This window comes from Bubalus kerabau, chromosome 22, assembly GCF_029407905.1.
Source record: "Bubalus kerabau isolate K-KA32 ecotype Philippines breed swamp buffalo chromosome 22, PCC_UOA_SB_1v2, whole genome shotgun sequence".
NCBI classification, from domain to species: Eukaryota; Metazoa; Chordata; class Mammalia; order Artiodactyla; family Bovidae; genus Bubalus; species Bubalus kerabau.
The window spans coordinates 8,239,366-8,252,190 of NC_073645.1; the positions used below are offsets into that span (position 1 = coordinate 8,239,366).

At 35.9% G+C, this 12,825-nt stretch overlaps 1 protein-coding gene across 1 annotated transcript in view; it reads left to right on the plus strand.

The window, feature by feature from the left end:
- Positions 1–12,825, plus strand: part of PCDH15 (protocadherin related 15) — a 1,792,715-nt gene that overhangs the window by 1,730,409 nt on the left and 49,481 nt on the right. The window contains exon 33 of the mRNA XM_055560763.1: positions 11,034–11,210. Coding sequence (XP_055416738.1) covers positions 11,034–11,210 — 177 coding nt within the window. The remainder of the gene's footprint in view (positions 1–11,033; positions 11,211–12,825) is intronic.

Genomic DNA, 12,825 nt, shown 5'->3' on the forward strand with positions numbered 1-12,825 from the left:
GCCAAAATGTGTATTTCTGGGATAAGAATTATAAAATCACTTCAGAAGAAAATCTAGGAAACAATAAAAAATAACAGCCAGCACTTATATAGTCTTAAATCTGCATAAGACTTAGAGTTGAGGGGAAAGTTGGAGTTGAAAGGCAAATCAATAAACACATTATCGTTGATCATTTTTATCTACATTTTGCTCTAGAGTTGGGAAGCTCAGGGAATTTTCTATAAAGGGATATATTAATAGTTTACTAATAATAAATTAAAAACAATATTTGTACTTTTAATGGTATTATTTAAATTTTGCTGTTCATTAAATTCATTTTGTTATTAAAATATTTAAATGTTAAAATAATTAGTATTCATCATAGCAAAATCCTTTTGTAAATAAAACTTTATTTTCAGGAGCAGGTAAGGCTGGTTTAGCTAATGGGCTCTAAATTAATGAATCCTAATTTGGAGCATTATATTTTGTAAAGAGAAAGAGTTACAATGCTTGTTTTTTCTATTCTAATTCCTATAAGAAAACACTTTAAAGAAAATCTTCGGTGAAATTCCCAATTGATAAATTAGCAGTTTTTCCTAGGAAGGCTTTTCCTTTTGAATTCACAGGATCTAGGCTTAAGCCCTGGAGAAGGCAATGGCACCCCACTCCAGTACTTTTGCCTAGAAAATCCCATGGACGGAGGAGCCTGGTAGGCTGCAGTTCATGGGGTCACTAGAGTCAGACACGACTGAGCGACTTCACTTTCACTTTTCACTTTCATGCATTGGAGAAGGAAATAGCAACCCACTCCAGTGTTCTTGCCTGGAGAATCCCAGGGACGGGGTAGTCTGGTGGGCTGCCGTCTATGTGGTCGCACAGAGTCGGACACGATTGAAGCAATGCAGCAGCAGCAGCAGCAGCAGCAGGCTTAAGCCCTGGTCTACTAGTGGTTAGGAATTCTTGGACCAGGAAATTAAACTTTTTGATTCCTAGTATCCATATCTTGGGGCTTCCCTGGTGGCCCAGTGGTAGAGAATCTGCCTGCCAATGTAGGAGATGCTGGTTCAGTCCCTGGGTTGGGAAGATCCTGTGGAGAAGAAAATGGCAACCCACTTCAGTAGTCTTGCCTGGGAAATTCCATGGACAGAGGAGCCTGGAGGGTTACAGTCCATGTCATTGCAAAAGTGTCCAATATGAGTTAGTGACTGAGTATGCATCCATATCCTGAAGCTGGCAATTTAGTCATTAAATAAAGAGTAGTTCTTAGTTGTATGCACTGAAGATTTAACAGTGAACTTAAGCAAAGTCCTTGTTCCCATGAAAATTACATTCTATTGGGGAAAAACAGAAAATAGGATAAGAATAATAAATAATACATAATTTGATATCAAGCAGTAATAACTATAATAAAAACAAGTAAAACTAACAATATATGTTATGAAACAGATATATTATTTCATATAGGATGATTGAAGAAAACCTTTCTAATAAGCAGAAATCTAGCAGAAACCTAAGAGAAGTGAGGGAGAAAGTCATTAGTCTGTGGTGAGGTGGGGACTCAGGAGTAGAGAATGTTATCCCAGATAGAGGACACTACATATATGAAAATCCAGAGTTAGGAATATATTTGTCATATCAAGGTATAGATGTCAATGTAGGAAATGAGTTATATAAGATCTCATAGGCTACCTGGATGATTTTAACATTTTACTTTGTGTAAAATAGAAAGTCCTGGGCTTCCCAGATGCAGCTAGTGGTAAAGAACCTGCCTGCCAGTTCAGGAGAGGTAAGAAATTTGAGTTTGATCCCTGGGTCTGGAAGAGCCCCTGGAGGAGGATATGGCAACCCATTCCAATATTCTTGCCTGGAGAATGCTATGGACAGAGGAGCCCAATGGGCTATGGTTCATAAGGTCACAAGGAGTCAGACATAACTGAAGCAAACTTAGCATGCACACATGCATAGTAGATACTAGTTACATGTGGTTATCAAGGACATGAAAAGTGACAAGTCCAAATGAGAGGTGCTGCAATATAAAATACACACCAGATTTCAAAGTCTTAATACCAAAAAAAGTAAAATATCTTCTTAATGTTTTTGTATGGATTATATATGAAATGATCATTTTGTATCGATATACACAGCTAAATAAATATATTAAACTCACCTCACCATTTTTATCTTTAATTTTTTAATGTGGCTACAGAAAATTTGAATTTATATGTGTAATTTGCATTGTATTTCTTTGGGCATTTTGCTTTAAATGTTTTGCACAGAGAAATAACATTGTAGCTTTAAGTTTTAAAAGGTTGTTGAGTGGGAAATCAGGAGACTAGTTAAGAGTCTAGAGCAATAGTCCAGGAGAGGGATCAATGCGGCTTGGAATTGATGGTAGGTATGGAGACAGGGAGGAGTTAAGGATATAATTTTTGAAGATACAACCTACAGAATTTGTTATAAATTGGACATATGAGAAAAAGTAAGAAACAATACTGACTCCTAGGTGTTGGGTCTGAGCAAACAAAGCCAAATAATATTTGTCATACTTGAACACTGAAAAATTTGATAAAAATTACACATGTAAAAGTAATGGTATTGTGTTCTTGGAAAGGATTGACTTTATATGGCAATACTTGATTCATATCAATAAAGGCCCTGGATGTCAGTCCTCTCTCACCATCATGATACTAATTTCCCAACTTAGTAATGGGACTAGAGCCATGAAATTAAAAGACACATACTCCTTGGAAGAAAAGTTATGACCAACCTAGATAGCATATTCGAAAGCAGAGACATTACTTTGCCAACAAAGGTCCATCTAGTCAAGGCTATGGTTTTTCCAGTGGTCATGTATGGATGTGAGAGTTGGACTGTGAAGAAGGCTGAGCGCCGAAGAATTGATGCTTTTGAACTGGTGTTGGAGAAGACTCTTGAGAGTCCCTTGGACTGCAAGGAGATCCAACCAGTCCATTCTAAAGGAGATCAGCCCTGGGATTTCTTTGGAAGGAATGATGCTAAAATGGAAACTCCCGTAGTTTGGCCACCTCATGTGAAGAGTTGACTCATTGGAAACGACTCTGATGCTGGGAGGGATTGGGGGCAGGAGGAAAAGGGGACGACAGAGGATGAGATGGCTGGATGGCATCACCGACTTGATGGACATGAGTTTGAGTGAGCTCCGGGAGATGGTGATGGACAGGGAGGCCTGGCGTGCTGCAATTCATGGGGTCACAAAGAGTTGGACACGACTGAGCGACTGAACTGAACTGAACTGAAAGCTCCATTATCTGTTCCCCACAGTCACATTTTTAGCTCTACATTAAGATTTTTTTTTAATTTATCTCATTTATTCCATGTGAACTGAGTGCATTATAGATATCAGGTATGGTGCTATCTATTCAAACCAATGAAAATATAGGCCTAGCTGGGATATGTGAAATATTTTATTGTATTGAAAGTTTATGGTTGTATAGTTTTTCTTATCTACTATGTTCTAAATTGAATTGCAATAAATATCTCCAATCACATGCCAATTCTGTTCAAGTATTCTTAACACAAAGATGAAGTTGAAGAGGTAATCAACAGAGAATGACTATAAATGATCTAATTTTATCAAATTATCAAGCATAGATATTTCAATAGCACAACTTTTGAAAATAATGTTTTCTGTAATAGGCATCTAATAGCTGTAAAATAAATTGAAGCCAGTCATAAAAATAAAACATAAACTCAATATAAAATGAAATCCATTTTTTTAATATTCAAAGTATATATCATGATTCCTTTAAAAAATGATAAATTTAATTTGGTTTTATTCAGTCTAGGTGATTCATTATTATGACACAAAAGGGATTCACCTACTATTTTTTTTTAAATACTTAGTTTGGGGCTTTATTTTCACAGAGAAAGAAGTAACTTCCTGTCTTTCCTAGTGGAAATACTCATTTTTCAACTCATTATGTTACAAGAACTCATAGTATTTTACAAAATTAAGATAGCCCAGAATACAATTTGACTTGTACAAAACAGTATTTGAAGTGGTTACTTATGTACTTTGAAGAAATAACCAAAGCAAATTACTTTTCGGACTTTTCTGGTAGATCAGATGGTAAAGAATCTGCCTGCAATATGGGAGACAGGGTTCAGTCTCTGGGTGGTCCCTGGAAAAGGGAATGGCAACCCACTCTAGTATTCTTGCCTGGAGAATTGCATGGACAGAGGAGCCTGGTGGGCTATAGTCCATGGAGTCACAAAGAGTCTTTTCAACTAGACTTTACTTTTTCTTTAGATTCTACTGTATATTGATTCAGTGGAGTCATGCATGTTGATGTGTTTGCTTTCAATAGGTTTATTCCTATTTTAATGTCCATACTCACCATTGATTGATTAACACATTTCTGAATGCTTATAGTGAAAACTACCAGTTTCTCTTGGGAAAAAGAAAAAAGTATTGAAGGATAATACATGAGTGTTCTAAATTTATATTTGCTATCTAATATATATGATATAGAAAAATGTAAATACATAATTGTGTCCCTCTTCCATTTTTCTTAGCAACATACACACATATAAAAGAATGGTGCTTAGCTGGTACATTTAGATTGTATATTTTGTCAGATTCAATATATTTGCTCCTATATATTATTTTGCTTTTTTCCCCCCAGAAACAATGAAAACAAAGCAAACAAACAAATAAACATAATGCTTTTTTAGAATTCCACTGAGGACATTTTAATTTTATTTTTATTTTAAAATAATGTTTGATATATTTGAGCAACTGCTATTGTTTGCAAAAAGAGATAAGTAGAATCTTCTTAACTGAAAATGAATTGAAATGGTCATTTTAAAAACCCTGTTTTTTAGTTTTAGGGCTGATAGAGATGGTTTTACATTTTTTGTTTACCCTGTAAGGGGAATACAAACATTAAAAAATAAAGCAGTGTTGGAGCAAATATTCTACTTAAGAAAAGAGCAAGCTTAAAGAATAGGCAGAGCTACATTGTGGGAAATAAAAATAAATTTAATTCATAAAAGACAATTTTAATGAAAGTACCATAATATTGACTGTAATATTTTTATTTAACTCATTATTTATGCTATATATTTTAGAAGAATTTGAATAAATATTTTAAAGCAAACAATAGAGGGAAAAAAAGTAAAGTGTTATAATCTCTGTTTACTTTTCCCAAATATCATATCATTCAGTTTATTTTTCAGAGTTTTTTCTTGTACCAAATAGAAAATAACTCGAAAGCAGTTGCAAGATGAAAATAATATCATGATATTATGATTCCATTAAAAATATGAATCACAGCTGCTTTATAAAGATTTCCAAGATACATAGTGGACATTTTTTTTCCTTTCAAAATACTTATTTCTCTCATATTCTTTTGTTTCATGGTCCAGAAGTTTTGCAAATAGAACAGCTTATTATCTCTTATAATTATTTCCAGGCCATGGTACAAGAAAAATATACTGTGTTCTTGTGCAGCCACTCAATTCAGATGCCTGATCAGCAATGATCGGTGCCTTTATTCTCTTAATCATCTTTGTAGTTCTTCTCTTAACTTTTTCCAACTTCTATACAATTTACCTTTCTGTGCTGCTGTTTTACTAGCTTGTGGAATAAATTCAATCACGTGTTTAGATAAGAAAATTCCATTTGTATCAGCAGCAACACAAACTAGTTTATTAATAATCTCACTTATATCTAAGTTGTTATAAAGGTTATGTTTAGTTTTTTTTTAATGTTTAACTTTATAAAAGGAGAATTTAGACAGTTTATAATGATTCATACAGTGAAACAAGGTAAAAAACATTTAACATAAGTCAGAAATGGAATATGGCAAACAATAGAAAGACATTGTGGAAAGAATGAAAATGAGACTGGAATAAAGAGGCTAAAACGTCCTGCAGAGACACTACAAAGTAGAAAACAAACTTGGTTTTCATCATATTAAGGCCAAAGTGAAAGAAGCATACAAAAAATTGGAAAAAAATGTGAATCAGTTAAAACATTAAGAAAAAACAAACAAACAACAAATCACTTCCATTGGAAATGCAGAACTATTTCCGAGTGAAATGCAGAATTGGAGGAAGGATTTTATCCTGTGGGACATCTTAGAGAAGATATCTCATAATGTCATTAACAAAATGTTCTAGGGAACCTGGAATATTGCTGAGGATATGGTCTGGGTAAAGTCTCTACAAGTCTGTTTTATGAGAGAAATTAGTTTAGAATATTAGGAAAGCCTGTGCTGTGCTGTGTATCCCTCTGGCCATCTGCAATGCCTATTGATTCTTTGAGCCAGGCTTTTGAAAAAGTATTGACAGGTACCTGGAGTGGAGCTCCCTATGTTGCTAGTTAAATATAAAACATATTTATTCAACAAAAGGCTAAGTAGGGTTTGCAATCATGAAATCTGAGGAGTTTTTACAACCACCACAACAAATAGCTCACATTTGTGGCATGTTTTTTATTTGTTGGGCTTTGTGCACTGAATTGGGTGTTATCTAAATAATGTCTCATAGAGGCCTTTGAGGTAGAAATCATTATTTTCCCCTTTGCAGAGAAGAGTTTCCTATAACTTTGAGAGGCTCAGTAATTTTCACAAACATACAGATGCCAGTGGTGGAAATTTAATTAGAATCTACATCTATGAGCTAGCAGCAGGTTGGGTTCCTAACCACTCCCTCTGCACAATGCTTCTTAGAAGGCAGACCTAATTAGAAACCCAACCTATTTTGGGGGGTGGGTGGGTGAAGGAGGTGTGAGCTGCTTTAACACAAGGCCAGAAAACCCCATCAAATGGTAATTTTACTGTGGCTCATTCACACAAATAGGTAACTGAAAAGATGATTGGTGTAACAGTGTTAGTGTGAAAACACAAAAGTTAGCTATAAGTAAATATCTGTTTTAGTTATAAAATGATTTCAGTAAAGTTGCTACACTTTTTTTTAATAACACAATTTCTGGTGAAATGCACATATAAGAAATTGGATAAGTGATGCTGTAAATGAAAATTTATGGGAATCCGCCAAAAATAACTACCTTTGATAATAATCAGTTAACTGAGCCAGTTGTTTATTAAAAAAGGTGTTTCACATAAAAAAAGTTTTTCTTCAACATTTATTAAAAGATGGCTATATAGATTGCAATGTTTAATTTAAATTAGAAGCTAGTTTAAATGTTAAATAATTAGCTATCATGTGGTAGCACAGTAAAATGTTAGTCCCTTGGACTGCAAGGAGATCCAACCAGTCCATTCTAAAGGAGACCAGTCCTGGGTTTTCATTGGAAGGACTGATGCTGAAGCTGAAACTCCAATACTTTGGCCACCTCATGGAAAGAGTTGACTCATTGGAAAAGATCCTGATGCTGGGAGGGATTGGGGGCAGGAGGAGAAGGGGACGACAGAGGATGAGATGGCTGGATGGCATCACCGACACGATGGACATGAGTTTGAGTGAACTCCGGGAGTTGGTGATGGACAGGGAGGCCTGGCGTGCAGTGGTGCATGGGGTCGCAAAGAGTCAGACATGACTGAGCGACTGAACTGAACTGAACTGACTGATACATATATTTAGATATAAACATACATGAACATATAATACTGTATTAACATATCTCTTTATAGAAACTTTGAAACTTTGTCTAAAGATCATGTAATAACCTATTACTAAATATTATGAGTATGCTACTGATCTTTTAAACTGAAGTAAAACAATAAATCCTAAATGTAAATTTAATTTTTTAAAGTATTATAATTATTATACCAATTCATTCACACTGTATTTAATTCTTCACAGATCAGACAGTTTGTTGTATTGAAAAATGTTGCCATAATTAAATACCATACTGCCAAATGTTTGATTATACTACTTATATTTTCAATTGATGTATTGCTTCCAAGAATTTAGATTCAGGGCACAATTAACATTATATAAGCATCATCACAGGCATCTCCCTTGATACAGTGTTTGTGTATGACACAGATGTTACAGATTGATAAAGAGTATTACAGATCCTTCTCTCTCTCTCCCTGTATGTGCATACACACACACACACACACACACACACATATATATATATTATAGAACTTATTTTATTAAAGTTAGACTTCCCTGATAGCTCAGTTGGTAAAGAATCTGCCTACAATGAAGGGGCTGTTGCTAAGTCACTTCAATCATGCCTGACTCTGCAACCCCATAGACGGCAGCCCACCAGGCTCCCCCGTCCCTGGGTTTCTCCAGGCAAGAACACTGGAGTGGGTTGCCATTTCCTTCTCCAATGCATGAAAGTGAAAAGTGAAAGTGAAGTCGTTCAGTCATATCTGACACCTAGCAACCTCATGGACTGCAGCCTACCAGGCTCCTCCGTCCATGGGATTTTCCAGGCAACAGTACTGGAGGGGGATGCCATTGCCTTCTCCGACAATGTAAGGGACCCCAGTTCAATTTCTCAGTTGGGAATATCCCCTGGAGAAGGGATAGGCTACCCAGTATTCTTGGACTTCCCTTGTGGCTCAGCTGGTAAAGAATCCACCTTCAATGCAGGAGACCTGGGTTTGATCCCTAGTTTGGGAAGATCCCCTGGAGAACCAAAAGGCTACCCACTACAGTATTCTGGCCTGGAGAATTCCATGGACTATACAGTCCATGGGGTGGCAAAGAGTTGGACACAACTGAACGACTTTCACTTTCACTCCACTTTCACTTTAAGCAAAAGTCTAATAATTAAAGCCTTCAAAGTCATAATATCATAAATTGACAGTGACCTAGGGCATGCAAATACTTATACTGGTAGAATTTCTTGATGGAATTACGAACTGTAAATCCACATGACATTTTATTTCAAAATGTGTGTGTGAATTGGCTTAATAAATTAATAAAATGGAGTGGAATAAATAAGGGCAATGTAAACATTAGCTTTAATTTATATTTGCCAATTCAAAGTAAGTACTTAGAGAGTTACATTAAAAAAAAAATGAGGTTAAAAAAATTGGAAGCAACCCTTTATCTATGTACATATGAAGATGAAGGTCTAAAAATTCATTATTATGAATATCACACATATATATTTATATATATATGTATATGTGTAAAGTAATGTAATATATATATACATATATATATATAGCATAGGCAGATATTGTAGAAATACTTAGGTATATGGACACAGATGATAAATAGAAAGATTGATTTTTACAAAATATGTTCGTATTCTAAAATACTTAAATTTAGTTTTAATGTATTTATCAGAAAAAGGTTAAAAATAAGACTTCAGATCTGAACTTATTTAGCTTTATTCCAAAATATCTCTAAATGTTTAAGGAAAGAAATCTTAATGATGAGAGAAAAAGAAAAGAATGAAGAGTACTTCAGTAAGAGAAACTTCAACTCTGCTCTTTACACCAGTTTAAAAGTAAACAAGACACTTCATTTACATTGGTGATGTCCTTGGTGTGTACACCATAGACTGTGCTCAGTGGTACAGCCATTTCCTCCAAAGTTTCATATCCTGCTTCTCTTTTAACAGGGCAAACCAAGCACATACCACACTCTGAAGGCAATATATTTTTTTAATAGAGGAGAAAACAGGTCAATTTTGGCATCTGAAGTAAAAGTTATTACCTGGTGCATCAAAATTCTTTAGAATATATTATTCCTCATTCCCCCCAAATGCTTCACAGCTTGGACTCTATTTGTCATGTTTAGTTATTAAAATTAATTAATTTACATATAAATGTCTATATTTAATAATCTGCATTCTAGAGTTAATCTTCAAGGATTAATAATATGAAGTTTTTAATAAGAACATTAAGGAAATTGTCTTTATTTGGCTATAATTTATAATTTCAATTAAAATCATTATCCAATTAGAAAAAAATGTACTTTACAGAAAATTACCTATGGATTACTGTTATTTCTTTCCTTTCTATTGAATATTTACTAATTCTGTACTAAATGATATATCTTTTAGTTATTTGGTGGCTCAGTTGGTAGTCTGCTTGCAATGCAGGAGACCCAGGTTCAATCCCTGGGTGGGGAAGATGCCCTGGAGAAGGAAATAGCAACCCACTCCAGTATTCTTGCCTGGAGAATTCCATGGACAGAGGAGCCTGGTGGGCTATAGTCCATGGAGTCACAAAGAATGGGACAGGACTTGGTAACTAACAATTTCACTTTCACTTTAGTTATTTGTATTCACCTAAATAGGCTCTGAGGATTTTATCATAATCTGATAAATCAGGCAAAACAAAATATCTACATTCTTCCACTGCTATAGTTTTCTAAGGGTCTTTATACACTGAGGGAAAGAGGTATCTGACTCTTGTGCCTTGGTATATAGCTATTATGGCATGTATTACAAAATCTGGTGAAAGGTGTAATTTATAACACCAACCATATGAACTCAAGAGTTCTAAGACCCCATGGCTCCTATAAAGCACAGACAGCTTTATTTGTACAACATAGTTGGCATTTCTCATGAGCCATGGAAGAGCTCAATTGGTATCATAAATTTTAAGTCTAGACTTAAAGAGGACATGGTTGATGACCTCTTTCTACCTTATTCAGCTTCTAGCATCATTGGGAGTTAAATGTTCTAAATACATGGAGAATTTTTTTCAAGAGTTAGTATTCACTGCTGCTGCTGCTGCTGAGTCACTTCAGTAGTGTCCGACTCTGTGCATCCCCATAGACGGCAGCCCACCAGGCTCCCTCGTCCCTGGGATTCTCCAGGCAAGAACACTGGAGTGGCTTGCCATTTCCTTCTCCAGTGCATGAAAGTGGAAAGCGAAAGTGAAGTCGCTCAGTTATGTCCGACCCCTAGTGACCCCATGGACTGCAGCGCACCAGGCTCCTCCATCCGTGGGATTTTCCAGGCAAGAGTACTGGAGTGGGGTGCCATTGCCTTCTCCATAGTATTCACTAAACATTAGCAAAAACCAGGCTGTCATCATTTTTCATTTACTAAATATCATTTCAAGATGAGGGTGATATTTTCCCCCAGATAATCTGTCAGAATGTAATGTTTGTGCTTTGATTTATAGGATTTTGGATCGCTATGTTCAGGAGCAAATTCCTGGAGCCAAGGTTGTGGTGGAGTCCATTGGTGCTCGCCGGCATGGCGATGCCTTTTCTCTAGAAGATTATACCAAGTGTGACTTGACTGTCTATGCAATCGACCCCCAAACCAACAGAGCCATCGACAGAAATGAGCTTTTTAAGTGAGTAGTTAATATCACCCATAGATAATCCTAATTTAAGGCTATAAGTACTTATTTATTTATTTTTTCTACATTTTCTTTTTTTAATATAAATTTATTTATTTTAATTGGATGGTAATTCCTTTACAATAATGTATTGGTTTTGCCATACATCAACACGAATCTGCCACGGGGGTACACGTGTTCCCCATCCTGAACCCCCCTCCCACCTCCCTTCCCATACCATCCCTCTGGGTCATCCCAGTGCACCAGCCCCGAGCATTCTGTATCATGCATCGAACCTGGACTGGCATTTCATTTCACATATGATATTATACATGTATCAATGCCATTCTCCCAAATCATCCCACCCTCTACCTCTCCCACAGAGTCCGTAAGAATGTTCTATACATCTGTGTCTCTTTTGCTGTCTCGCATACTGGGTTACCGTTACAATTTTTCTAAATTCCATATAAATGCATTAGTATACTCTATTGGTGTTTTTCTTTCTGGCTTACTTCACTCTGTATAATAGGCTCCAGTTTCATCCACCTCATTAGAACTGATTCAAATGTATTCTTTTTAATGGCTGAGTAATACATCCAAGTCTATGCCCCAACCAGTAACACTGAAGAAGCTGAAGTTGAACAGTTCTATAAAGACCTCCAAGACCTTTTAGAACTAACACCCAAAAAAGATGTCCTTTTCATTATAGAGGACTGGAATGCAAAAGTAGGAAGTCAAGAAACACCTGGTGTTACAGGCAAATTTGGCCTTGGAATACGGAATGAAGCAGGGCAAAGGCTAATAGATTTTTTCCAAGAGAACTCACTGGTCATAGCAAGCACCATCTTCCAACAACACAAGAGAAGACTACACATGGATATCATCAGATGGTCAACACCAAAATCAGATTGATTATATTCTTTGCAGCCAAAAATGGAGAAGCTCTATACAGTCAGCAAAAACAAGACTGGGAGCTGACTGTGGCTCAGATCATGAACTCCTTATTGTCAAATTCAGACTGAAATTGAAGAAAGTAGGGGAAACCACTAGACCATTCAGATATGACCTAAATCAAATCCCTTATGATTATACAGTGGAAGTGAGAAATAGATTTAAGGGCCTAGATCTGATAGATAGAGTGCCTGATGAACTATGGAATGAGGTTCGTGACATTGTACAGGAGACAGGGATCAAGACCATCCCCATGGAAAAGAAATGCAAAAAATCCAAATGGCTGTTTGAGGAGGCCTTACAAGTAGCTGTGAAAAGAAGAGAAGCAAAAAGCAAAGGAGAAAAGGAAAGATATAAGCATTTGAATGTAGAGTTCCAAAGAATAGCAAGGAGAGATAAGAAAGCATTCCTCAGTGATCAATGCAAAGAAATAGAGGAAAACAACAGAATGGGAAAGACTAGAGATCTCTTCAAAAAAATTAGACATACCAAGGGAACATTTCATGCAAAGATAGACTTGATAAAGTACAGAAATGGTATGGACCTAACAGAATCAGAAGATATTAAGAAGAGGTGGCAAGATTACACAGAAGAACTATACAAAAAAGATCTTCTTGACCAAAATAATCACGATGGTGTGATCACTCACCTAAGCCAGACATCCTGGAATGTGAAGTCA